Below are 27740 nucleotides of genomic sequence, written 5' to 3'. Positions count from 1 at the left end.
CTCTCTCTCTCTAATCAATAAACATGTCCTCCGGAGAGGATTAAAAAACAAAAGAAAACAGGCAAAACTAAAGAGTTCATTGGGTAGAGATACACTGTTGGAAAAATTAAGAAGAAAAAAACAGAGAAAAGTTACCACAAAAACCATGATGGTGAATATTTTTGAGAGAGTGAGACTATGTCATCAAGGGGCACACAGAAGGCCTTGCATGAGTAATGTTCTATCTCCTCGCCTGGGTAGCTGGTGCCCTGGTGTTTGCTTCATCTTTCTGTACTTTTATTTTACAACAGAAAAATTAATCACATTTTCATTTTATTTTTGGTAATAAAATACTTTATTGGTACCATTTAATGTCAAAAACATGGTAATGTTTCCATTGCTTAGCTTCCATTTTTAAATTAAAAGCTAGTTTAAAGAAGAAAACAGGAGAAAAGAGAAAATCATATTTGATTCTGTCAAAGAACAAGCTGAATTTTACCACTGCAAATAATTCAGTTCCCTCACTTTTCACAATACTTGTATATAAAAGGAGAAAATGGCTGAAAAATTTTGCACAGAACATTTTACACACCTTAACAAAAAAGCCTAAGTGCTATCCCAACTTAAAACTCATAATAATTGGTAAGAGTTATTATAAAATTGAATTCATGTAGCACCAAGAAAGTTGGAATTTATATTATTTCAGATGGTTTGATTTACTGAACCAAAAGAATAATAATTTTTCTTTTGAGGTTTTTCAGAGGATTATATACAAATAGAAAGAATACAACACAGGTCCCTTTTCAAAAGCCAAAGATTCAAAAACCTGTGCATGTTTTTAACCGTATCTTGAATTTCTGGATCTAGCAATTGACCCTATGATAAAAGATCCATGTATGATAAATAACATAGTAGAGTCCTATCTGAATATAATTTCTTATTCATCTTGTCTCATTAATATAATTTATACCTCAAAACATCATTCTATCTGCAATATATATCTCTAAAATATTCTGTAATTCAGATTTCCATTCCCATTCATACTACTTCCCTTTTTCTCAAATCAGTGTGATCTTATGGTATACCTCACTAAATTGTTTTTTTCTCTTCCTTCAGTGAAACTCTCAACTCAAAGTATTATAATAATGCAAATACATATGTAGCATATATTAACTTATTAGGAGAAACAGACAGTGAATACACATGGACCTATGCTAAATGAGACAATACAAAACAAAACACACAGTACCATGCCATGCTCATCTATTCTGAACCACCCACCCCTATGGGCCCTGATAGAGCCCAGGCTCATGTCAAGTGATGCTCTCAGACACCACTAGTGTCCTGTACTCCAACACAACTAAATGTCTGTTAAGATGTTTCCATGTTGATTTCAGTTTGTTCAAAGTAGACTACAGCAACTTGGACTTCTAATCCCAAATATGATGACAAAGTTATAATACTTTATATTTTTAATCAACATAGATTTTAATCTAAGTATTTCCTATTATTACTCATTTGTTTAAAAAGACATTTAGGGGACTAAGAAATATGAAGTTAAGAAGTTTTTATTTGTCTTCTCTTAAGTGACTGAGGATTTCAGATGTTATGTGATTATCCCTTGCTTCACTCAAAAAGGATTCTTCAAGCAACTGACCAAAGATCTTCATTTAAAAACCAAGCAAGTGCCCTGGCTAGGTGGCTCAGTAGGTTGGAGCATCGTCCCCTATACCAAAAGGTTGTGGGTTTGATTCCTGGTCAGGGCACATACCTAGGTTGCGGGTTTAATCCCTAGTCAGGGTGCACATATGGAAGGCAACAAATCAATGTTTCTCTATCACATTGATGCTTTTCTCTCTCCCTCCTCTCTCTAAAATAAAAATTAAAACAAACAAAAAGAAACCAAGCAAGCTGACTCAGTGGTTGGCGGGTGAAGAAACCCTGTCCACACACTCCATCCGTAACTCTTCATCTCTGTGGGAACGGGATGCTCCTTCTTTGCCATCATCAAAACACATTCCATCCCTTAGCCCAGATGCAACCAGGACACATCAGAACATGGGCGCAGAGTAGAAAGTAACTCAAAAGCACTTTGGGACCAAACACCAAATTTCGATTTATCAATGATTCCACAGTGCAGTCTTCTCACAAAACAGGCTTTGCATTGAAACAGTTGCTTTTTCTTCTCATATGAAGTTAAACTGCTAAGGTAAAGTAGTATCAAAAAGAGTACAGAAGATAAGCATGTCTTCTCTGAAAGAGGCACTGCATCTGGAACTGGAATTAAGGCTAAATAAATAGTGCTGGTTTGTGGTTTGGCACTGGTTTATGGTTCAGACTAATGTGTCAACGGTTATGTTAACCAACAGCTTCGCTATTTGTCCTGTACGCCTGTTTGCGAAGATGCGTCTCTATCTCTTCCCTGAAGACCAGCATTCCCATGTGCGAGTGAGAGGCTTCGTTCATGGCTTTGGACTGGATGCACATGCGGTACTGCTCGGGGGTCAACTCATCAGCACAGCGCTTCTCATGCCAGAGGTGGAAAAGACCAGGAACTGGAGTCCGGATCACAATCAAGTCGCCATGTAAGTATTTTCGATAAAGATGAACATCTTCTCCACCCCAACCTTTAACTTCCATGTCAAATCCACCTGTAAGATCAAAATTAACACTCAAAGTAACTGCCTGGCAGCCAGAACACATAAAACCTGACAATGATTTAAACATTCCACTTTAAATGAGATGGCATGGTTTACAGAACAAACACTTGATGTTGAGGATCAATGCCCTGGTTTGGAAGTCCCACTTACCAGATCGCATCTAGGAGCTCAAGGTCTGTTGTTGAAAGTATCAAAATGAAATTAAATACATACTTGAAACTGCTTTGAAAACTTCAAAGATTTATAGAAAATCTTTAGAAAGTGAAGGAGAAAAATATAAATCACCCATAATCTTACCACCATTAAATATCTTATTGCATTTTCTTTCTATCCTTTGAAATGCAAATTTTTCTGGGTAACATAAAACTTACCAGAGGGAAACATAGAAGAAATGGCTAAGCTGGAGACACAAATTTGAGAATGAGCGCACAGATGATTTAAAGCAGTGGTTTTCAACCTTCCTGATGCCGTGACCCTTTAATACAGTTCCTCATGTTGTGGTGACCCCCAACCATAAAATTATTTTTGTTGCTACTTCGTAACTGTAATTATATGTAAGTTTGTAACTAAACTACAGAACAATAATCATCATTCAGAATCACCTGACATAAAATATATTTATTTTGCTACTGTTATGAAATGCCATTGGAAATATGTGTTTTCCGATGGTCTTAGGTGACCCCTGTGAAAGGGTCGTTCGACCCCCAAAGAGGTCGCAACCCACAGGTTGAGAACCGCTAATTTAGAGCCACAAGGAATGGATGAAATAACTGGTTTATAAGAAAAGCAGAGCCTAGATCTAAATGCGAAAAAATGTCAATATCTAGAAGTTTAGTAGGCAGAGAAAGATAAGTCAAGAGACTGAGAAATGGCCCCAAAGGAAGGAGAAAATTCTATTGAATGCACTATCACCATGGATGAGTGAAGTGTCTTGAGAAACAAACAGTGAAGTATGTGCAGCTGCTCAGTTAAGAACATAAAGAGAACAAAGCAGACCTGGTATCATAAATGTCACACATAACCTCACACAGAATTCTGATGGAGTGACAGGGTAGAGTGCTACCTAGAGGAGGGCACAAGAAATGGGAGTTAAACTTGAGACTCGTTTGAGCTGAAAAAAAAAAAATCTTTTTAAAGAAGCAAAGAGAACACAAATAATTTTGAGTTTTTTGAAGAGCTATAAGTTTCTTAAATACTGAGAAATATCAATTCATTTATTAAGAGCTATGTTTCCAAATTGTCTTCTGTCAAATAATTCTATACCACTTAATTTCACTCTCATAGGATGAAAAGTAATCTGGAGATCTCTAAAAGGCATTACTTAAAATAGTCACAGCTTTACTAACTGCTATGTCTGATACATCTGGGCTTTTCCTCCTTGCAGAAACAAATAAGCTCTTCATATGTTAGAGATGGTGTAGATACTTAAAATAAATGGGGGACTTGCAGTTTCTGGTTCAGCACTCTGTCCTAACAACAAATTTAAAAAGCCAAACAAATAAAAAAATCAACAACTGTCTCAGACTCCTCAGAGAAATAAGGTCACAGGGCAAATTGCTGTATGCTCCCCTCCCCAAAGTGGAGACACATGGTAGGTGGGTAGGACAGAATCACAACTATTAGAGCAAAAACCTATGAATAGAAATCTCCAGGGGAACTAATGCAAAGGTAGGAAAATCTCAGCTGTTAATTGAATTGCCAGAGGCTCAACTCCAGGAGGGCCTATTCACAGGCATGCCCTACACTTACTTTTATGAGTTTTATCTCTAGGAGCTCTACCAGGCTCTAACAGTGAAGATGGAGGAAAAAATCCCCTATGGTTTCCAGCAGAGGGAGTAGAAAGTAAGAGTTCTGAAACACGCCAGAGCATTTTGTTCTTCTTAATAACTTGGGGAAAAGGATATACCTAACTCCAGCCCACTTTGGCCCTCCTGTCCCACTTTAGATGAGAAACACTTGTGAAGTTCATGGTCTAGATGCACCTCTTCTCCCAAAGCCCACCACCACATTACTAAAAACCTATTTACTGTAGATTCCTTTACCCAATACATCATGTCCAGCTATAAAGAAAACACTAGGCATATTAAAAAGCAAAAACAAACAAACAAACAAACAAAACAGTTTGAAGAGGCAGAGCAAGCATTAGAACCAGGCTCACATATAGCAGGGATGTCAGAATTATCATAACTGTCTGAGGAATAGGGTAGACCCAGAAACATGGAAGTAGGGTACAGACTGACAACCCTCAGAAGAGGGAGTGGTGGGGGGTGGGAAGAGATAAACCACAGAACTTATACCCATGTATGCATAACCAATGGACATGGACAACAAAGCCAGGGACAGGGTGGGGGTGGGGGGGGAAGGATGTCAATGGGGTAAAAAAGGAGAAACATCTGTAACAAAAATAAAATTAAAAATAAAATAAAAAGAATTATCAGACTGAGAATTTAAAACAACTATGATTAATATGCTAAAAGCTCTAATGGAAAATGTAGACAACATACATGAGTAATATAAAAAGAGAGAGATTATAAGAAAGAATAAAAATTAAATGCAAAAGACAAAAAGAAATGAAACAGGGTGGGGGGGTGGGAAGAGATAAACCACAGAACTTATATGCATGTATGCATGACCAATGGACATGGACAACTAAGCCGGGGACAGGGTGGAGGGGGGGTGGGGTGGGGGGTGCCAATGGGGTAAAAAGGTAAAATATCTGTAACAAAAAAATAAATAAATAAAAAAAAAATTTCAAAAAAAAAAAGGTAAAAAAAAAAAAGAAATGAAACAGAAATGAAGACTGTCCCGCTCAATAGGACAGTAGCATAAAATTGGCTGAGGAAAGAATCTTTGAGGTTGAGGACATGTCAATAGAAAACTCCAAAACTGAAACGCAAAGACAAAGAAGACTGGGAAAAACAAAGAAACAGAACAGAATATTTAAGAACAACAGGGCAACTATAAAAGGTGTAACATACAGCCTGGCTGGTGTGGCTTGGTGGATTGAGAGTCAGTTTGATTCTTGGTCAGGGCACATGCCTGGGTTGCAGGCTCGATCCCTAGTAGGGGGCGTGCAGGAGGCAGCTTATCAATGTTTCTCTCTCATATCGATGTTTCTATCTCTCTCTCCCTTCCTCTAAAAAAATCAATAAAAACATATTTAAAATAAATAAAATAAAAAGTGTAACATTCATGTAATGGGAATACCAGAAGGAGAGGAAAGAAAGAAAGGAACAGAAGCTCCAAATGAAAGAGGCTAAATTCCAAATAAGTACCCCTGAGGAAATGAACTCCTTTTCTCACCAGCCAACATTCATAGGGTGAAAGCTGCACTTGGGGAGGGAGTGAGGCCCTAATGCCCCCATCCAGTGTCCTGCTCAAAAGGCAGGGGTGCCACTCTGAGATAAGTGTGTCAATGTCTTCCAACCCAGCTCTAATCAGAAGCTGAGATTTTTTTCCAAGGGAAGAGACAGTCCACAGAACAAAGTGCTCCAAAGCTCTTCCCAAAGAAACTGACTTTATTTGAAATACAGTGTGCAGAAGTTTAAGTCTAAAGGGGCTCTTGAAAATAAAGGAGATTTTATTGGTAACAATTAAGAGGAGACTGGTGGCTCCATTAGAGTGATAAGCTAAAATACAGGCCAGCTAGTTTACTACTGAGAAACAGGGAAAGAGGTAAGGAGAGCTAGCTGTACTGGGGTCTGAACAAGCTTAAAAGACTAGTCTCAAAAACTACCCTGTAAAAGGGCTCAATATAATTGGGTCAGACTGTGACTCCACAGAACCAATTTCTACCCCAGAGCACGATCACCATGACAGCAATCAACAAATAGGAGTGATACTAACAGAGACACTGAAGGAGACACAGCACCCTGCTAAATCTAATTTCATTCCAGGATGGTGGTGCACATGCCCTGAGGAGTAATATGAGAGGCTTCATATTGCAAGGGGGCACAGGGTCAGGAGATAGAATTCTTCAAAAATAGTAAAACCAAGTCAACAAATAAATGAACAAACAAAAACAAAACAAAAAACAAGCCCTGGAGGCACGGGGTAATCAATATTCAGAACTGACACAATATATTTCCTAAAATGCCCAGTTTTCAAACCAAAAATTATGAGGCATGTAAAGAAAAAGAGAAGTTTGACCCACATACTCACATACCAGAAAAAAAAGCAGAAAACAAAAAATGTCTGTGAGAGGGCACAAAGTTTTCAAAACAACCATTATAAGTATGTTCAAAGAATTAAAATACACCAGGCTTAAAGAAGTAACAAAATATTTTTAAAAATAAGGTAAGATGATAATGTAAAGAGATATTTTATAACAATAGCACCAAATGGAAATTCTAGACTGAAAAAGTGTAACTCAAATAAAAAATTCATTAGAGCAGCTCAACAGTAGACCTGAACCAAAAAAAGAAAGAGTCAACAAACTTGAAGACAAATTCAGAGTACACAATCCAAAGAACAAAGAGAAAAGAATGAAGAAAAATGAACAGTCTCAGAGAAATATGGAACACCATCAATTGTACTAACATATGTCTAACAGGAATATAAGGAGAAAACAGTAAGACAGGAGCAGTTAAAAACAGAAGTAAGATAGCACCGACAGATCCTCATTGCTTCATTAAGCAAGAAATCATGGAAAAGGGCATTAGTTTCCTTGAATAGTCTTCATTGCTATTTGCTGATTTTCAATCATTCAATTGTTACAATAATAAAGAAACAAGCCTGGCCGGTTTGGCTTAGCGGTTAGAGCATCGGCCCGTGGACCAGAGAGTCCCGGGTTTGGTTCCCACTAAGGGCACATACCTTGGTTGCAGTTTGTTCCCGGCCTTGGCTGGGGTCCTGTGGGTGGCAACCAGTCGATGTGTCTCTCTCACATTGATGTTTCTCTCTCTTCCTCCCTCTCTTCCTCCTGCTCTATCTGAAGATAGATACAAAAATGTCCTTGGGTGAGGATAAAGAAAATAATAATAATAAAGAAAAAAGAAAAGGAATTTTAAAATATTGACTAATTATAAAAATTAATATAATATGGATTTAAAAATACATAAAATATATTCTATTAAAAATATATACAATATTGCCCAGCCAGTGTGGCTCAGTGGCTGAGCGTCAACCAATGTACCAAGAGGTCACTGGTTCAATTCCCAGTCAGGGCACATGTCTAGATTGTGGGCTAAATCCCCAGTGGGAGACATATAGAAGGCAGCCAATCGATGTTCTCTCTCATCAATGTTCCTATCTTTCTCATCAATGTTTCTATGTCTAGCTCCCTCTCCCTTCTTCCCTAAAACCAATACAGCAAAAATATACATACAATACTAAAAACATATATGTATAGGTGTATACATATATATTATGAAATATATAAAATATATTCTTATATGCTGTAGAAAGGTAGCCATGGAATTAATCAGGTTTCAGTCATTTCTTATTTCAAGAAAAAAAAAGAATACTGTTACAGACTTCCAGTCAAGATGAAGGCATAGGTAAGCGTGGTATTGCCTCTTCCCACAACCACATCAAAATTGTAACTAAACTACAGAACAATCATCATTCAGAATGACATGGAGCTGACATCCACCTGACATGGAGCTGAATGGAAGTCCTACAACTACAAAATTTAAAAAAAAGGCACATCAAGACTGGTAGGAGAGGCGGAGGCACTGATGGGCTGGTCCTACACCCACGTGTGGCAGATGATAAATCAGGAGGATACCTTGGCTGTGAAGGTCCTTCCTGAGGAGTGAGGGGTCCCTGTCCCACACCAGGCTCCCAGCTCAGGGTTCTAGTGGCAGGAAGAGAAGTCTCCATCACTTCTGGCTGTAAAACCAATGGGAACTGAGGCTGAGGGAGGCTGAGGCTTCTGGAGTCCCAGGCAGTTCCTCTTAAAGGGTCTGCACACGGACGTACTCAGACTTGCATCTTCCAGACTCCAGTGTTGGGGGAGCAGCTTGATAGGCACCAGAGACATATGGGGAAGAACTGAATTGTTCGACATTGGGGCAAGAGCTGGAGGGGCCGCTTTCTCCTGGACAGACTTGCTGTGGGAGGCTGTTTTTCCTTTGGTGAGTTCTTCTCTGAGCAGCAGACCTCAGCCATATCTGGAATTCCAGCTATCTTGCCCCACCCTGGTGATTCCATGAGGCCCTGCCCCACCCAACCTTCGGGCCCAACCAAGCTGTTTCCAATGGCTTTACCATAAGATTGGCCTGTCTCGGCCCCAGGTAGAACAAAGGCAGAGGCTGACCTTGCCCCAGAGCCAGCACACCCAGTGGACAGCTTCAGATCTCACTGAGGCACCACCACCCAACCACCTCAAGTGACACACTCAATGAGTGGACTCAGTGGGTACCAGAGCCCTGCGGAAGTAAGTCTTGCTTTGTGTGTTGGGACTCTACTCCACTGATCCTCCAAGGTAGCAGTCAGTGGGCACAGCCAGTCCTGCCTTAGTAAATCCCTCTCACTGACATGCTAACAGCAATCAAGACTCAATTACAACAGGGAGGCTGTGCCACTGGATCCAACAGGACACCTACAACAATAGGCCACCCTATGAAGCCTAGGAGACATAGAAACTCTACCTAATACACAGAAACAAACACAGGGAAGCAGCCAAAATGAGGAGACAAAGAAACATGTCCTAAGTGAAAGAAAGAATGAAATTCCAGGAAAAGAACTAAACAAAATGGAGATAAGCAATCAATCAGATGCACAGTTCAAAACACTGATTATAGGTTGCTCAAGGAACTTAGTGAGACCTTCAAGGAACTTAGTGAGAACTACAAGGAACTTAGTGAGAACATCAACAACATAAAAAAGGACGAGTCAGAAATGAAAGATGCACTAACTGAAATAAAGAATAATTTACAGCCTTGGCCAGTTTGACTCAGTGGTTAGAGCGTTGGCCTGCAGACCAGAGAGTCCCGGGTTCAGTTCCCGCTAAGGGCACGTACCTCAGTTGCAGTTTGTCCCTGGCCTTGGTTGGGGTTGTGTGGGTGGCAGCCACTCGATGTGTCTCTCTCACATCGATGTTTCTCTCCCTCTCTTCCTCCTCTCCCTACCGCTCTATCAGAAGATAAATGCAAAAAAAAAAAAAAAAAAAAGTCCCTGGGTGAGGATAAAACAAAAAAAGAAGAATTTACAGGGAATCAGTAGTAGAGTACGTGAAGCCAAGAAGCAAACTATCGAATTGGAATATAAGGAAGCAAAAAACACCCAATCAGGACAGCAAAAAGAAAAAAAGAATCCAAAAAAAAAAAATGAGGGCAGTGTAAGGAATCTCTGGGACAACTTCAAGCGTACCAACATTCACACCAGAAGGGGAAGAGAAAGAGCAAGAAATTGAAAACTGATTTGAAAAAATAACGACAGAAAACTTCCCTAACTTGGTGAAGGAAACAGACATACAAGTCCAGGAAACACAGAGTTTCAAACAAGATGAACCCAGAGAGGTCCACACCAAGACACATCATCATCAAAATGCCAAAGGTTAAAGACAAAGAGAGAATCATAAAAGCAGCAAGAGAAAAGCAATTAGTTCCTACAAAGGAGCTCCCATAAGACTGTCAGCTGATTGCTCAGAAGAAACTTTGCAGGCCAGTAAGGAGTGGCAAGAGATATTTAAAGTGATGAAAAGCAATGACCTACAACCAAGATTACTCTATCCTGCAAATCTATCCTGCAAAGCTATCATTTAGAATCGATGGACATATAAAGAGTTTCCCAGACAAGAAAAAGTTAAGGAGTTCATCATCACCAAACCAGTATTACATGAAATATTGACGGGTCTTCTTGAAGGAGAAGAACAAAAATATGAACAATAAAATGGCAATAAATACATATCTATCAACTGAATCTACAAACAAAAAGAGCAAGCAGAACAGAAAAAGACTCACAGATAGAGAATTTTTTGTTGCTTGCCAGACTGGAGGGGGTTGGGGATGTGGGTGAAAAAGATGAAGGAATTAAGAAGTACAAACTGGTTGTTAGACTGATGAACCTCAAAGGGAAGTGGGGAAAGAGGGCGGGAAGAGAGACACCAAAGAACTTCTATGCATATATGCAATAACCAATGGACACAACAGTGTGGGGAACGTAGGAGGGCGCGGGGTTGGGGAGGAGCGTGTCGATGGGAAAAAAGGAGGGGGGTGGACATCTGTAATACATTTAACAATAAAGATAATTTTTTAAAAAAGTTATAATTTTTTAAAAAATTTCAACTATAGTTAACAATATTATATTAGTATAGGTGTACAGCATAGACATTTATATAACTTATGAACTGATTCACCCAGTAAGTCTAGTACCCACTTGACACCAAATATAGTTGTTACAATATTGACTATATTATCTATGTTTTACTTTACATCCCATGACTATTTTGTAATTGCCAATTTGTACTTAATTCCTCCACCATTTTCAGCCAGCACCCAAACTGCCCTCTCATCTGGCAATCATCAGTCTGTTTCTGTATCTATGATTTTGTTTCAAGTTTATTTATTTTCTTCCACAGATTCCACATTTAAGTAAAATCATATATTTGTTGTTCTCTGACTTACTTTCTAGGTCTATCCATACTGTCACAAATTGTTAAGACTTCATTCTTTGTTTCTTTTTTTTATCCTCACCTGAGGACATTTTTGTATTTATCTTCAAATAGAGCAGGAGGGAGAGAGGGAGGAAGAGAGAGAAAAACATCGATGTGAGAGACACACATCAACTGGTTGTCACCTGCACAACCCCAACTGGGGCCGGGGCCAAACCACAACCGAGGTACGTACCCTTACTGGGAACCGAACCCGGGACTCTCTGGTCCACGGGCCGATGCTCTAACCGCTGAGCAAAACTGGCCGGGGCAGATTTCATTCTTTTTTTATGGCCCAGTAATATCGTATATATGTACCAGCACTTTTTTATCCACTCATGTACTGATGGGCACTTGGGTTGCTTTGATATCTTAACTATTGTATATAATGCTGCGATGAACATAGGAGTGCATATATTCTTCAAAATTAATGTCTTGGGTTTCTTTGTATGTATAACCAGAAGTAAAATCACTGGGTTATAAAAGGGCTACATTTTAAGTTTTTTGAGGGACCTCTATACTGTTTTCATAGTAGCTGTACAAATCTGTATTTCCACCAATAGGGCAGGAGGATTGCCTTCTCCACATCCTGGCCAACAATTGCTTTTTGTTGACTTATTGATAGCCATTCTGACAGGTGTGAGGCAATACTTCATTGTGGTTTTAATTTGCATTTCTCTGACTAGTAATGTTGGGCATTTTTTCCTATGTCTGTTGACCATCTGCATGTCCCCTTAGAAGTGTCTATTCAGGTTCTCTGACCTTTTTTAGTTGGATTGTTTGGTTATTCTTGGTGTTAACTTTAATGCAGTTCTTAATAATTTTTTTAATATAACTCCTTATTGAATGTATCATTGGCAAGTATCTTCTCCCATTATGCAGGCTATTTGTTTTGTTGATGGTTTCTTTGGCTGCGTAAAAACTTTTTAGTGTGGTGTAGTCCATTTGTCTATTTTTTCTTTTGTTTCCTTTGCCCCAGGAGATATATTTATATATTTTTTCCTTTTTTTTTAAAATCCTCACCCGAGGATATTTTTCCATTTACCTTCAGATAGAGTGGGAGGGGAGAGGAGAGAGACACATCAATTGGTTGCCTCCCGCACAACTCCAACCAGGGCTGGAGACAAACCACAACCGAGGTACATGCCCTTGACTGGAATCAAACCTGTGACTCTTCAGTTCATGGGCCAATGCTCTAACCACTGAGCTAAATTGGCCAGAGCCCAGGAGCTATATTAGAAAAAAATATTGCTAAGAGAAATGTCTGAGATTTTGATTGCCTATGTTTTCTTCTAGGAGTTTTATGGTTTCAGGTCTTACATTTAAGCCTTTAACACATTTTGTGTTTATTCTTCTATGGTGGTCTAGTTTCATTATTTGCTTGTATTTGTCTAATTTTCCCAACACCATTTATTGAAGAGACTATCTTTACCCCATGGTATGTTCTTGTCTCCTTTGTCAAATATTCATTGATGTGGATTTATTTCTGAGATCTCTATTTTGTTCCATTGACCTATATGTCTGTTTTATGTAAGCACCATACTGTTTTGATTACTGTGGCCTTGTAGTGTAGCTTGATATCAGGTAGCATAATAACTCCCAACTTTGTTCTTTCTCAAGATCGCTGTAGCTATTCGGGTTTTTTTGTAGTTCCACATATACTTTTGGATTATTTGTTCTAGTTCTGTTAAATACAACATTGCCTCCCGCACAACCGCAACCAAGGCTGGAGAAAAACCACAACCAAGGTACATACAACATTGGTATTTTGATAGGAATTCCAATGAATCTCTAGACTGCTTTGGGAAGTATGCACATTTTAATGATGTTAATTCTTTCTATCCATGAACATGTATATGCTTCCACTTACTTGCATCTTCTTCAGTTTCTTTTTTCAATATCTTGCTATTTTCTGAGTACAGGTCTTTTGCATCCTTGGTTAAATTTATTCATTGGTATTTTTTATTGATACAATTATAAATAAGATTGTTTTCTTAGTTTCCCTTTCTGATAGTTCATTATTGGTGTATACAAATGCAAAAAGATTTCTGAATATTTATGTTGTATCCTGCTAGTTTACTGAATTCATTTATAAATTCTAATAGTTTTTGATGGAATCTTTAGGATTCTCTATATAAAACATATGATGTCATCTGCAAATAATGACAGTTTTACTTCTTCCTTTCCAATCTGAATGTCTTTTATTTCCTCTTCTTGTCTTAACTGTTGTGGAAAGAACTTCTAGTCTGTGTTGATTAAAAGTGGTGAAAGTGGCCCTGGCTGGTTTGGCTCAGTGGTTGAAGCATTGGCCAGTGGACCGATGAGTTGCGGGTTCGATTCCAGTCAAGGGCACGTACCTCGGTTGTGGTTTGTTCCTGGCCCTGGTCAGGGGGGCAACCAGTTGATGTGTCCCTCTCACATTAATGTTTCTCTCTTTCTCCCTCCCTCCCCTCTCACTCTATCTGAAGATAGACAGAAAAATGTCCTTGGGTCAGGATTGAAAAAAAAAAAAAAAGAAGTGATGAAAGTGGACATCCCTGTCTTATTCCTGATCTTAGAGGAAATGTTTTTAGTTTTCCCTTTTGAGTACGATGTTAGCTGTGGGTTTGTCATATATGCCTGTAATATGTTGAGGTATGCCCCCCATTTTGCTGAGAGTTTTTGTCATAATGTGAGCTGAATTCTATCAAATGGCTTTTCTGTATCTATTGATATGATCATAGGATTCTTATCCTTCATTTTGTTTATGTGGTGTATCATGTTAATTGATTTGTATATACAGTACCAACCATGCATTCCAGGAATATATCCCATCTGATCATAGTGTATGCTCTTTTTTTATATTTTTTTTCTTTATTAATTTTTAGAGAGAGGGGGAGAGGGAGAGATAGATAGAAACATCAATGAGAGAGAACATCGATTGGCTGCCTCCTGCATGCTCCCCTCTAGAGTTCAGGCCCACAACCTGGGCATGTGCTCTGACCGAGAATTGAACTGGTGACCTCTTGGTGCATGGGTCGACACTCAACCACTAAGCCACACGAGCTGGGCATGATCTTCTTAATGTATTGTTGAATTCGGTTTGCTGACATTTTATTGAAGATCTTAGCATCTATGTTAATCAAGGATATTTGTCTATAATTTTCTTTCTTTGTAGTGTCTTTATCTGGTTTTAGAATTAGGATAATGCTGGACTCATAAAAAGAGCTTGGTAGTCTTTTCTCTTCTTGACTTTTTTGGAATAGTTTGAGAAAGATAGATGTTAATTCTTCTCTAAATGTTTGGTAAAATTCACCTGTAAAGCCATCCATCTGATCCAGGACTTTTGTTTGCTGGGAGATTTTTTTATCATTACTACTTCAATTAGTTGTAATTGGTCTATTCAGGTATTCTGATTCTTCCTGATTCAGTTTTGGAATACTGAATGTTTCTAGGAATTTGTCCATTTTGCCTAGGTTGTCCAATTAGTTGGCATATAGTTGCTAATGGTATTTTTTTTTATAATCCTCTGTATTTCTGTGTTGTCAGTTATTAACTTCTCTTATTTTCTGATTTTATTTGGGTCCTCTCTTATTTTTTCTTGATGCCTGGTTAAAGATTTGTCAATCTTGTTTATCTTTTCAAAGAATCAGCTCTTGGTTTCACAATCTTTTGTATTGTTTTTTTAGATTCTATTTCATTTATTTCTGTTCTGATTTTTATTATTTCCTATCCTAGATTATGTTTCATGTACTTACTCTGGGCTTTATTTGTTGTTCTTTTTCTAGTTCCTTTAAGTGTAAGGTAAAATTGTTTACTTGAGATTTTTCTTATTTCTTGAGAGAGGTGTGTAATGATATAAATCTTGCTTAGGACTGCTTTCTGTGTCACACAGATTTTGGGTTGTTGTGTTCTCATTTTCATTTGTTTCAAGGTATTTTTAAAAATTTCTTCTTTGATCTCATTGTTAACCTATTCATTGTTTAGTAACATGTTATTTAGCCTCCATGTGTTTGAATGTTTTTTGATTTTATTCTTGTGATTGATTTCTAATTTCATACCACATAGTCAGAGAAGATGCTTAATATGATTTAAGACTTCTTAAATTTGTTTTGTGTCCTAATGTGTGTTCTATCCTAGATTATGTTTCATGTACACTTGAAAAGAATATCTATTTTACTGCTTTGGAGTGAAATGCTCTGAGATATCAATTAAATCCATCTGATCTAGTGTGTCATTCAAGGCCTGTGTTTTCTTGTTGATCTCTCTGGAAGATCTCTCCATTGATGTCAATTGGAGGTTAAAATCCCCTACTAAAACTGTATTACTATCGATCTCTCCCTTTATGACCATCAAGATTTGCTTTATATTAGGTGCTCTGATGTTGGGTACATAAATGTTTTAAAGAGTTATATTCTCTTATTGGATTGATCCTTTTAACATTATGCAGTGTTCCCCTTGCCGGTTTGGCTCAGTGGTTGGAGTGTCGGCCTGTGGTCCGAAGAGACCCGGGTTCGGTTCCCGCTAAGGGCATGTACCTCTGTTGCAGTTTGTCCCCGGCCCTGGTTGGTCGTGCGGGTGGCAGCCACTCGATGTGTCCCTTCACGTCGATGTTTTTTCTCTCTCTCTCTTCCTCTCGCTCTCTCTTCCTCTCTCTCCCTCCCACTCTATCTGTACAAAAAATGGAAAAATGTCCTCGGGTGAGGAAAAAAACAACAACAAACATTATGCAGTGTCCTTCTCTCTCTTTTTCTTTACATGCACATACACACACACATTTTAAATTGATTTTAGAAAGGGAGGAGAGGGAGAGGGGAGGGGAGGGGAGGGAGTAGAGGAGAGAGAGAGAGAGAGAAAGAGAGAGAGAGAGAGATGGATGAGAGAAATTGGTTGCCTTCCATATGCACCCAGACTGAAGACTGAACCTATAATCTAGGTATGTGCCCTGATCAGGAATCTAATCTGAGACTTTCTGGTGTATGGGATGATGCTCCAATTATCTGAACCACGCTAGCCAGGGCTCTTTGTCTCTTATTATAGCTGTTTTTTTAGTCTACTTTGTCTGATATAAGTATTGCTAACCCAGCCCTTTTTTCATTTCCATTTGCAAAAAATATCTTTGTCCATCTCTACTTTCTCTGTATGTATCTTTTGTTCTGAGATGGATCTCTATTAGACACTATATGGTTCTTGTTTTCCTATCCATTCAGCTAACCTATATCTTTTTATTGGAGCATTTAAGCCAGTTACATTTAGTCATTATTAGTAGGTATGTACTGATGACCATTTTATTCTTTATAACTATTTTCCTGTTTTTATTGTTGCTTTCTTCTTCTTCCTTCCTCTTCCTCTTCTTCTTAAAAAAGACCGTTTAAACAGTTCTTGTAACACTGGTTTGATGGCAATGAACTCCTTTAGCTTTTTTCTGTCTGGAAAGCTCTTTATTTCTCCTTCAATTTTAAATAACAGCCTTGCTGGATAAAGTTGTCTTGGTTGTAGGTGTATCCTTTTCATCACTTTGAATATTTTGTGCAAAGTATTTCTGACCTGAAATGTTTCTTTTGAGAAATCAGCTGACAGTCTTGTGGAAACTCCCTTGCATGTAACTATCTTTCTCTGGCTGCTTTTAAGATGCTCTCTTTGTCTCTAACGTGTCATTTTAATTATGATGTGTCTTGGTGTGGGCCTTTTCGGGTTCATCTTGTTTGGGATTCTTTGTGCTTTCTGCACTTATGTCATTTTCCTTCACCAGGTTAGGGAAGCTTTCAGCCATTATTTCTGCAAATAGGTTCTCAATCCCTTCTATCTCCTCTCCTGGTAACGCTATGATATGGATGTTGTTACACTTCATGTTGTCCCAAAGGTCCCTTAAATGATCCTTACTTTTTAAAATTCCTTTTTCTTTTTGCTGCTCTGATTGGGTGTTTTCTGTTACCTTGACTTCCAAATCACTAATTCCATCCTCTGCTTCATTTAACCTACTGTTTATTCCTTCTAATGTATCCTTCATTTCAGCTATTGTATTCTACACTTCTGACTGGTTCTTTTTTATGGTTTCTATGTCTTTGTCAGGCTTACTCTGTCTTTAAGTTCTCACTGATTTCATCCATTCTTCCCTTAAGTTCATTGAGCATCCTTATAACCATTGTTTTGAACTCTTTATCTGGTAGCTTGCTTAGAGCCATTTCATTTAGCTTTTTTTTTTTTTTTCTGGAAAATTTCTCCTGTTCTTTCATTAGGGATATGTTTCTTTGTCTCCCCATTTTGGCTGCCTCTTTGTGTTTGTTTCTGTGTATTAGGTCTTTGTAAGGTGGCCTTATATAGTAGGTGTCCTGTGGACCCAGTAGCACTGTCTTGTTGATCACCTGAGCTGGTTGCTCCAGGAATGTCCTTTGTGTGGGTTACATGAGCCCTCTTGTTTTAATTGAGTCTTGATTGTTATTGGCCTGTTTGTGCATGGGGCTGAATCTCAGGCTGGCTGATTGTAAAGGTCAACCTCAACCACAGTGTATGAGCTGCTATGTGGGTGCTGACCACACAGTGGAATTTGTCTCAGCAGGATGTGCCACTTCTGAAGCTAACTGGGTACTGCTCTGATATTGTGTGAAGCTCTCAACTGGGTGTGTTGGTCCTGGGGCCTCTTGAGGGATTCTGGTGCAGATCAATATCAGATGCTGTTTGTGACTTGCCCTGGGCAACCTGTTTGGAGTTACAAAGTGATCCAGTTTGTGGCTGCCTCTGCTGGGCCTGCATGGAAACCAAGCTGCAGACCAAAGACAGTTTCCACCAGTATGAAGCCTGAGGGAGGTCAGCACAAGGCCCAAGGCATCATCTACTTCTGCCTGCCTCCATTGGTTGCTTGTTAGGCTAGTCACCAAAAGAACCTCTGGTGGTACTCAAGTTGCATGGGCTAGGTTCTCAGTGAGTCATTAGGCAGGGGCAAGTGATGTTCACCAGGTTAATACAGGTTCAAATTCGGTGTCAGTGCTGGGTCTGTGGACACTCAAGAAAAGTCGTGGAGTACATCAAGACTAGCTGCCACCCGCCAATGCCCACAGACCTTTGTGATAGGATGGAATGTCAGTGAGTCATCAGAGTGAGCTCAGTAGAGTTTATGAGGCCCAAACAGACCAACTTTTGGCTGTGTGAAGGGAGAGCTCTGCGCAGGTTGGGTGTGCAAGAGAAAAATGGCCCGTCCTAGAATCATACAACTTAGCTTGTCAAGGATTTTGCCTGGACCTCCTGGAAAGCTCGAGATTGGCAGGGCAGGATCACCAGGCATCTGGAGGGTGGGGCTAGTGGATCTCCCAAGTGAGAGGTGCTGGTCAGGCTCGCAGGATGGAGGGAGAAATGGCCTCTGCCCCAGAACCACATAACTCAGCCACTGACATCCCCTGAGTCTGCCCAGACCTCTATGCTCTGGGCCCAGGAAACTGATTCCTCTGCAAGGTGTGAACTCCATAGCATGGGGCAACAGGAAATCCAGAGGGTGGGACTATTGCATTCCCCCAGGTTGATGCCATATGGAGTGGTGTGTTCCACCCAAGAAAGATGGCATCTGTAGCGTAAGAGGGACTAAGAACAGGGAGACCCTGGAAGCTGTCTCTTCAACTCTTTCCCTGGTGCCACAAAAGCCAGTCTTTCCTCAAAGAATTCTCATCAGCTCCTCCCTCCTTCTTCCAGGGCCCAAGGAGAGTGGCTGTGAACAAGATTTTGTGTGCTGACCCTTTAAGAGGGTGCCTGGATCTCTAGCAGACTTCTTTCTCTCCCTGGCAGTCAGAATCCTTGCTGATTTTCAAAGCCAGATGTTATGTGAGTCCCTCTTCCACATAACATCTGGTGGTCTGGACTGGGGAACCCAGTGTAGGGTTGAGACCTTGTGCTCCTAAGGGGGAACCTTTGTAGCTGAGATATCCCTCAGGAATCTCAGCTTCCACCAGTGGAAACAGGGCTACCTCTTCGTGTCTCTGCCCTTCCTCCTTGCCTCTGTGTGGCTTCTTCTGTAAATCTGTGGTTATAAGGCTTCTGTTCAGCCAGTCTTCAGTTGGTTATTCAGGTTGGTTTTTCTGTATTTTAGTTGTAATTCCAGTCTGGTCCTAGGAGGAGGTGAGTGTAACTTCCACCTACTCTGCCGACTAGTTGTTGTTGTGTTTTAATGATTTCTGTCTCTGTGTAAGGTCTCACTGATTCATCTATTCTTCCCCTAAGTTCACTGAGCATCCTTATAAACAGTGTTTTCACCTCCATATCTGGTACATTGCTTTCCTCCATTTTGTTTAGTTCTATTTCTGAGCTTTTGTCCCATTCTTTCATTTAGGATATATTACTTTGTCTCCTCATTTTGGCTGCCTCTTTGTGTCTGTATATATTAGACAGATCTGCTACATCATCCAATCTTGGTAGGCTGGCCTTATATAGTAGGTTTCTTGTGGGGCTGTGATACTGTCTCACTTGTCACCTGAGCCAGGTACTCCAGGGTTGTCCTTTGTGTGCGTTGTGTGTTGTAGTTGAGCCTTGATTGCAGTTGGCATATCAGTAAGTAGGACTGATCCTCCAGCTGACTGGCTGTGAGGTTTGGCTGTGACTATAGTTGAGCTGTTGAGTGGTAGTTGACACCACAAAATGGGATTCGCTGTAGTGGAACTCTGGTTCCTGCAGAGTCCACCCTTTGGTGTGTCATTTTTGGAACTAATGTTGGTGCTCTAGTGTGGTCTGAAGCCAGCCTCTGACTGTGTTGGTCCTGGGGCCTCTTGGGAGGGGCTCCAGTGCAGGCCCAGGTCAGTTACTGCCTATACCCTACCAGAGGCCACTTGGTAGGAGCTACAAAGTGATCTGTGTTTGGTAGCTGCCTGTTCTGGGTTATACTGTGAATCGAGAGCAGCTGCCATTAGTGCCAGGGTAAGGGTCACTTAGCAAGAAGTACAGGGTATGCTAAGGCCAGCTGATACCAGTTTGAGTTTTGTGGACATTTCAGAGATTTAAGGGAATTCATAGTACGTGTTGCAGCCTGCTGCTTGTGAGGAACAGCTGCTGAAAGATGTTCAGGCTGGTGTATAGGTTGGGTGGGGCAGGTCTCAGGGCATCACCAGGGCGGTGTGAGCTATGATAGCTAGTTTAATGGAGACTCAGATTTGTCGTCTGCCTGTAATCTGCAGGCTGGGGGTGGGGGTGGAGGTGGGGAGCGCTCAACAAAGGAAAATGGAGCCTGCCAGCACTTGTCTTAGACAAACCTGCCCCTTTAGCGCTCACCCCAAAGCCATACAATTCAGTTCCTCCCTGTTTGTGCCTGTTGCTTTTCAAGCTGCTGCTCCAGAGCTGGAGCTCAGAGCAAGTGTGTACATCAGCAAGTAAGTCTGTGCATGGGCCATTTAATAGGGATGCCTGAGACTCTAGCAGACCTCTGTCTTACCTGGACAGAATATTCAATGATTTTTATAGCTTCAGGTTGTGGAGATTCCTATTCCTAGCACTGGTGGTCCAGGCTGCAGAGCCAGTGTGGGGCTGGGACCCCTCGCTCCTGAGGGGGACCTCAATAGCTGAAATATGCCCACTAATTCATATGTGGGTGTGAAACTAGCCTATTACACATCTCTGTCACATTAACAGTCCCAACATGGCTTCTTCTTTATATACTTATATATAGCATTTCTGTTCACCTAGTCTTCAGGTGGTTGATTTATAATTTAGTTGTAATTTTGATGTAATTGTGGGAGCAGGCAAGCACAGCGTTTACCTATTCTGCCATCATGATTGGAAGTCTCAGCCTGCTTTCTGAAACTATGTTTTGACACTCTATTTTCTGCTGGGTAAGAATGGAGCCAGATTCTTCATGGTCATCTCTGATGACTAAGTTAGTAACCCTAAGTCCCCCACTCCAACATCAACCAGAGTCAGAGAGAGCAGATACTTTATCATTTGTTTTAGATACTAGAATTTTGCATAACTGTTCAATGGACAATTAAAGAGGGTTTCATTTCTGAATAAAAATATAAAAGCCCACAGATTTCCGGTCAAGATGGTGGTGTAGGTAAACATGGTACTCACCTCCTCCCACAACCACATCAATATTACAACTAAATTACACAACAACCATCATTCAGAACCACCTGAAATTGAGCTGAATGTAAGTCCTACAACTATGAAGTTAAGAAAGAAGCCACTTTGAGAAAGGTAAAAGGGGCAGAGGTGCAGACAGGCTGGTCCCACACCCACGTGTGGCGGATAGAAATCAGAGGGATACCTCGGTGATGAAGGTCCTCCCTGAGGAGTGAGGAATCCCCATCCCACACCAGGCCCCCCAGCCTGGTTCCAGTGCAAGGAAGAGAAGTCCCCACAACTCCTGGCTGTAAACCAGCAGGAACTGAGGTTGAGGGAGGCTGAGGCTTCTGGAGCCCCAGGCAGCTCTTTTTAAAGGGTCTGCACACGGACTTACTCAGACTCGCTCCCTCCAGGCTCCAGCAGGGGGAGGCAGCTTGAAAGGCACCAGAGACATACAGGGAAGAACTGAGTTGTTTGGCATCAGGGTGAGAGCTGGAGGGGCAGCTTTCTCCCAGACAGACGTGCTGGCGGAGGCCGTTGTTCCTTTGGTGAGCCCTTCCCCTACAGGGCAGGCAGAACGGGCACCATATCTGGTACTCCAGCAACCTGGCTCACACTGTTTTCCCCACCCTGGTGATTCCCTAAAGTCCTGCCCCACCCAACTCTTGTGCTCACCCAAGCTCTTTCCAGTGTATTTCCCATAGGATTGGCCTGTTTTGGCTCCTGTTTCCGATTTTCCTAAATTCTCTCAAACAAGCAGCATCTGGCCTCAGTGAGCCCCATACCTCTCGCTAAGTGGCCCTAGGCCTGGCACTAGAAGCAGCCAGCCTTGGTTCACAGCCTGGCTTTGCCTGTGCACCTCTAAGACCAGCACAAGAAGCAGCCATCTGCAGATCGCTTTGTAGCTTATGCCTAGTGGCCCCGGGTAGAACACAGACAGTGGATGACCTGGCCCCAGAGCCAGCAAACCCAGTGGACAGTTTCAGACCACATCGAAGCACCACCACCTAACCACCTTCACAAGCGACACACTCCAGGAGTGAACTTAGTGGGTACCAGAGCCCTGCTGAAGTAAGTCTTGCTCTGCGTGGTGGGCCCCTACACAGCTGATCTTCGAAGGTAGTCAGAGGTCAACGGTCAGTGGGCACCACCAGTCCTTGCAGCTGATCAGCCTGAGTAATTCCCTCCCATTGACATGCCAACAGCAATCAAGACTCAATTAGGTGTATAGTCCACACAAGGTGTACACCTCAAGGGCACAGCAGAGGTAATCAGGGAGTCTGTACCAGTGGACCCTACAGGACACCTAGTACAATAGGCCACCCTACAAAGCCTAGGAGACATAGCAACTCTACCTAATACATAGAAATAAACACAGGGAAGTACCCAAAATGAGGAGACAAAGAAACATGTCACAAATGAAAGAACAGACCAAAACTCCAGGAAAAGAACTAAACGAAACAGAGAAAAGCAATCTAACAGTTGCAGAGTTCAAAACACTCATTATAAGGATGCTCAATGAACTTAGGGAAGACCTCAAGATCATTAAAAGGATTAGTCAGAAATGAAGGAAGCACTAACTGAAATAAATAATTTACAGGGAATCAATAGTAGAGTAGGTGAAACTAAGAAGCAAACCATCAATTTGGAATATAAGAAAGCAATAAACACCTAATCAGAACAAAGAATCCAAAAAAATGAGGATAGTGTAAGGAGCCTCTGGGACAACTTCAAGCATACCAACATTCACATCATGGGAATGCCAGAAGGAGAAGAGAGAGAGGAAGAAATTGAAAACCTATTTGAAAAAATAATCGAAAACATCCCTAACTTGGTGAAGGAAACATACATAAAAGTCCAGGAAGCACAGAGAGTTCCAAATAAGATGAACTCAGACTTCCGGTCAAGATGGCGGCGTAGGTAAATGCGGTATCGGATCCTCCCACAACCACATCAAAGTTACAACTAAACTACAGAACAACCATCATTCAAAACTGCCTAAAATCGAGTTGAAGGGAAGTCCTACAACTACAAAATTAAAGCAGCAGCTACATCGAGACTGGCAGAAGGGGCGTAGGCGGATGGGCTGGTCCCACACCCAACTGTGACGGGTAAAAATCAGGAGGACACCTCGGCTGGGAAGGTCCTCCCTGAGGACTGAGGGGTCCATCCTACACCAGACAACCCGCTCAGGGTTCCAGTGCCAGGAAGAGAATCCCCATAATTTCTGGCTGGAAAAACCAGCGGGAACTGAGGCTCAGAGAAGCTGATGTGGCTGGAGCCCCAGGCAGCCCCTCTTAAAGGGCCCGCACGGACTTAATCAGACTCACTCTCTCTAAGCTTAGATGGGAACCGAACCAGGGGTGGCAGATACCTGCCATATCTGAGACTCCAGCAACCTGGCTCACACTGGTAGCCCCGCCCTGGTGATTCCCTGAGGCCCCGCCCCATCCAACTTTCAGGCCCACCCAAGCTGTTGCCAGTTGCTTAACCACAGGATTGGCCTGTCTTGGATCCTGCTTCAGGTTACCCTAAATTCTTTCAAACAAGCAGCATCTGGTCTCAGATAGCCCCATACCTCTCATTAAGTAATACATAGAAACAAACACTGGGAGGAAGCCAAAATGAGGAGACAAAGAAACAGGTACCAAAGGAAAGTACAGAACAAAACCCTAAGAAAAGAACTGAGCGAAATAAAGATAAGCAACCTAACAGATGCTGAGTTCAAAATACTGCTTATAAGGGTGCTCAATGCCCTGGCCAGTTTGGCTCAGTGGTTAGAGCGTCGGCCTGCGGTCCCCAGAGACCCTGGTTCGGTTCCCGCTAAGGGCACGTACCTCAGTTGCAGTTTGTCCCCGGCCCTGGTTGGGTTGTGCGGGTGGCAACTACTCAATGTGTCCCTTTCACGTCGATGTTTCTCTCTTTCTCTCTCTCTCTCCCTCCCACTCTATCTGAACAAAATATCAAAAAATGTCCTCAGGTGAGGATAAAAAAAAAAAAAAAAAAAGATAAGGGTGCTCAATGAACTTAGTGAGGGCCTCAAGAGCATAAAAAAGGACCAGTCAGAAATGATGGATGCACAGTCAGAAATGAAGGAGGCATTAACTGAAATAAAGAATAATTTACACAGATTCAATAGTAGAGTACGTAAATCTAAGAAGCAAATCATCGATTTGGAATATAAGGAAGCGAAAAACACCCAATCAGAACAGCAAAAAGAAAAAAGAATCCCAAAAAAAAGAGGAGAGTGTAAGGAGCCTCTGGGACAACTGCAAGCCTGCCAACATTCGCATCTTGGGGGTGCCAGAAGGAGAAGAGAGAGAACAAGAAATGGAAAACCTGTTTGAAACAATAATAGCAGAAAACTTTCCTAACTTGGTGAAGGAAACAGACATACAAGTCCAGGAAGCACAGAGAGTCCCAAACAAGATGAACCCCAAGAGGCCCACACCAAGACACATCATCATCAAAATGCAAAAGGTTCAAGACAAAGAGAGAATCTTAAAAGCAGCAAGAGAAAAGCAGTTAGTTACCTACAAGGGGGTTCCCATAAGACTGTCAGCTGATTTCTCAAAAGAAACTTTGCAGGCCAGAAGGGAGTGGCAAGAAATATTCAGAGTGATGAAAACCAAGAACCTACAACCAAGATTACTCTATCCTGCAAAGCTGTCATTTAGAATTGATGGCCATATAAAGACTTTCCCAGACAAGAAAAAGTTAAAGGAGTTCATCACCACGAAACTAGTATATGAAATGATGAAGGGTCTTTTTGAAGGAAATAATCATAAAAAATATGAATAAAATGGCAATATATACATACCTATTATCAATTGAATCTACAAACAAAATAAAGAAGCAGAACAGAAACAGACTCATAGATTCAGAGAACATTTTGTTGGTTGCCAGATGGGAGGGGGGTTGGGGGAATGGGTGAAAAGGTGAAGGGATTTAGAAGTACAAATTGGTTGTTAGCCTGACAAACCTCAAAGGGAACATGGGGGGGAGATAAAACAAAAAACTTCTATGCATTTATGCATAACCAGTGGACACAGACAATAGTGTGAGAAAGACAGGAGGGGGGCAGGAGCAGGGAAGAGGGGGTCAATGAGGGAAAAAGGGGCAACATCTGTAATACATTCAATAATGAAAATAAGTTAAAAAAAACAAATAAAATAAAATACTGAGGATTGGTGTCACTACCCACCCCCTCCCCTCTCTATATATATGCCATTGTACTAGATAAGCCAACATTACTTCCTGTTGTAATAATCCATGAGCACACTACCAAAGTTATATAAAGATCTTTTGTTAGAAAACTCAGATCAACTGCTTATATGGGTAACATGTCACACAGATATTTTTAAAAACTAGTGTTTTGATTTTATTTTTTAATTTTAAATATATGTTCTTATTGATTTTTTCTTTTTTTTTTTAATCCTCACCTGAGGACATTTTTCCATTTTTTTTGTTCAGATAGCGGGAGGAAGAGAAAGGAAGAGAGAGAGAGAGAGAGAAATATCAACGTGAAAGGGACACATTGAGTGGCTGCCGCCTGCACGACCCAACCAGGGATGGGGACAAACTGCAACCGATGTACATGCCCTTAGCAGGAACCGAATCTGGGTCTCTCCGGACCGCAGGCTGGTGCTCTAACTGCTGAGCCAAACCAGCCAGGGCGTGTTCTTATTGATTTTTTTAGAGAGAGAAGAAAAATGAGAGAGATGCATCCATTGCCTGCCTCCTGCACACCCCCTACTGGGGATCAAACCTGGAACCTGGACCTCTTAGTCCGTGGGCCAATGCTCAATCCACTGAGTCACACCAGCTGGGCTAAAACTAGTGTTTTGATTTTAAGAAACAATAATATATCACTTTTATTTTATCTTTATGACCTCATTTTTGCTATTCAAAGATAATAGCTATAAAACTCACTGTCTTCCTATCTCCAGACTTCTCTTTTCAGCTATTCTCAGATATTTATAATTTAATGAAAAAATAGTAAAATCTGAGCCCTTTTAGAAAATTGCCATAAAGTAATACTGTAAATACATAAAGTCCTATCCTTAAATGTAAAGTATACTTACCAATGGTCAGGAAATCTGATCGGTACTGACAAGTCATTCCAAAGCCAAAATCTCGCCAAAAGCCAGAATCCTTTTTGTGAACCTTAAGTTAGAGAATAAATAAATAAATAAATAAATGTAGTCCCTTAAGAACTAGAAAAAGTTTTAATCAATAATAAAAAATTAATACTTTCCAAATATTAATGTTTGCTATCATTTATATGACTGATTATAAAAGCATGTATTTATATTATTAAATCCTTATGAAATAAAAAATATACAGGGTGGGGAAAAAGTAGGTTTACAGTTGTTTGTATGAAAAATAATACAATAATTAATAAATAATACGCCCTGGCCAGTTTGGCTCAGCGGTTAGAGCGTCGGCCTGCGGTCCGGAGAGACCCGGGTTCGGTTCCCGCTAAGGGCACGTACTTCGGTTGCAGTTTGTCCCCGGCCCTGGTTGGTCATGCGGGTGGCAGCCACTCGATGTGTCCCTTCCCATCGATGTTTCTCTCTCTCTCTCCCTTCCTCTCTCTCCCTCCCACTCTATCTGTACAAAAAATGGAAAAATATCCTCGGGTGAGGATAAAAATAAAATAAAATAAATAAATAAATAATACAAAAATAAACTCTCTGTTTCCTGTACTCATAGCTGTAAACCTACTCTTTCCCCACCTTGTATAGTAATCCCCATAAGCAAGGATTCTGGCCACTTTCAATTTATTTGAATTCAAACCCTGTGCAAGGTGTAAGCTGAGGTGACTAATAATCAGTGTGGTCCCTGACCTCAAGGGCCTTACATTCAATCTAGGAGCACAACCGCTACACATACTATAATATACTGTGATCAATTCTACAGAGTGGACCTTATTTGGTGCCTACCCAGCATCCATTCCCCTAATGTTTTCCTGATTATATATAGTTTTGGCCCCACGCAACCCGTGAACTTCAAGCAAGCTCCTTCCACCTGTACCTTCTGACTGGGCCATGATGACTCTACCAGATTGACAGTCTCACCTCACTTATTGTAGGGATTGGTTATTGGGATTGGTTATTAACAGGCATTACACAAAAGGGAAGGGTTGTTGAGAACTCTGAAAAAAAAAGTCCCCTTGTCCTTTTGAGAGAGCTACTAGAAAAGACACTTGCTCTTTTTGGGTGGTGTAGGGCAGAAGTCAGCCAACTATAGCCTCTGGGCTAAATGTGGTTTGCCACCAGGTTTTGTAAATAACTTTGTTGGAAAACAGTCACACTCATTTGTTTACAAATTGTCTATGGCTGCTTTCATGGGACAATGGTAGAGCTCAATAACTGCAACAGGGACTATATGGAATGCAAAGCCCCAAATATTTTCTATGTGGCTCTCTACAGAATACGTTTGCTGACCCCAGATGTAAGGTATAGCAACATTTGGCACTACTATAG

At 40.9% G+C, this 27740-nt stretch overlaps 1 protein-coding gene across 4 annotated transcripts in view; it reads right to left on the bottom strand.

The window, feature by feature from the left end:
- Positions 1-1807: 1807 nt before the first annotated feature.
- Positions 1808-27740, bottom strand: part of CSGALNACT2 (chondroitin sulfate N-acetylgalactosaminyltransferase 2) — a 49769-nt gene continuing 23836 nt past the window's right edge. The window contains exons 7-8 of one of the 4 annotated variants that reach the window (XM_036264925.1): positions 26337-26418; positions 1808-2630 (exon numbers count right to left, since the gene is read on the bottom strand). In XM_036264925.1, the coding sequence (XP_036120818.1) occupies positions 2338-2630; positions 26337-26418 (375 nt within the window). In that variant the 3' untranslated portion in view covers positions 1808-2337. Of the gene's footprint in view, positions 2631-26336; positions 26419-27740 lie in introns of those variants that run through there. The other 3 variants (XM_036264924.1, XM_036264926.1, XR_004959971.1) reach the window with 3 other exon arrangements.

Source organism: Molossus molossus, unplaced genomic scaffold (genome assembly GCF_014108415.1).
Source record: "Molossus molossus isolate mMolMol1 unplaced genomic scaffold, mMolMol1.p scaffold_m16_p_17, whole genome shotgun sequence".
NCBI lineage: Eukaryota > Metazoa > Chordata > Mammalia > Chiroptera > Molossidae > Molossus > Molossus molossus.
Note: the sequence above shows the minus strand (reverse complement) of the source record. Positions and strands in the feature narration are given on the sequence as shown.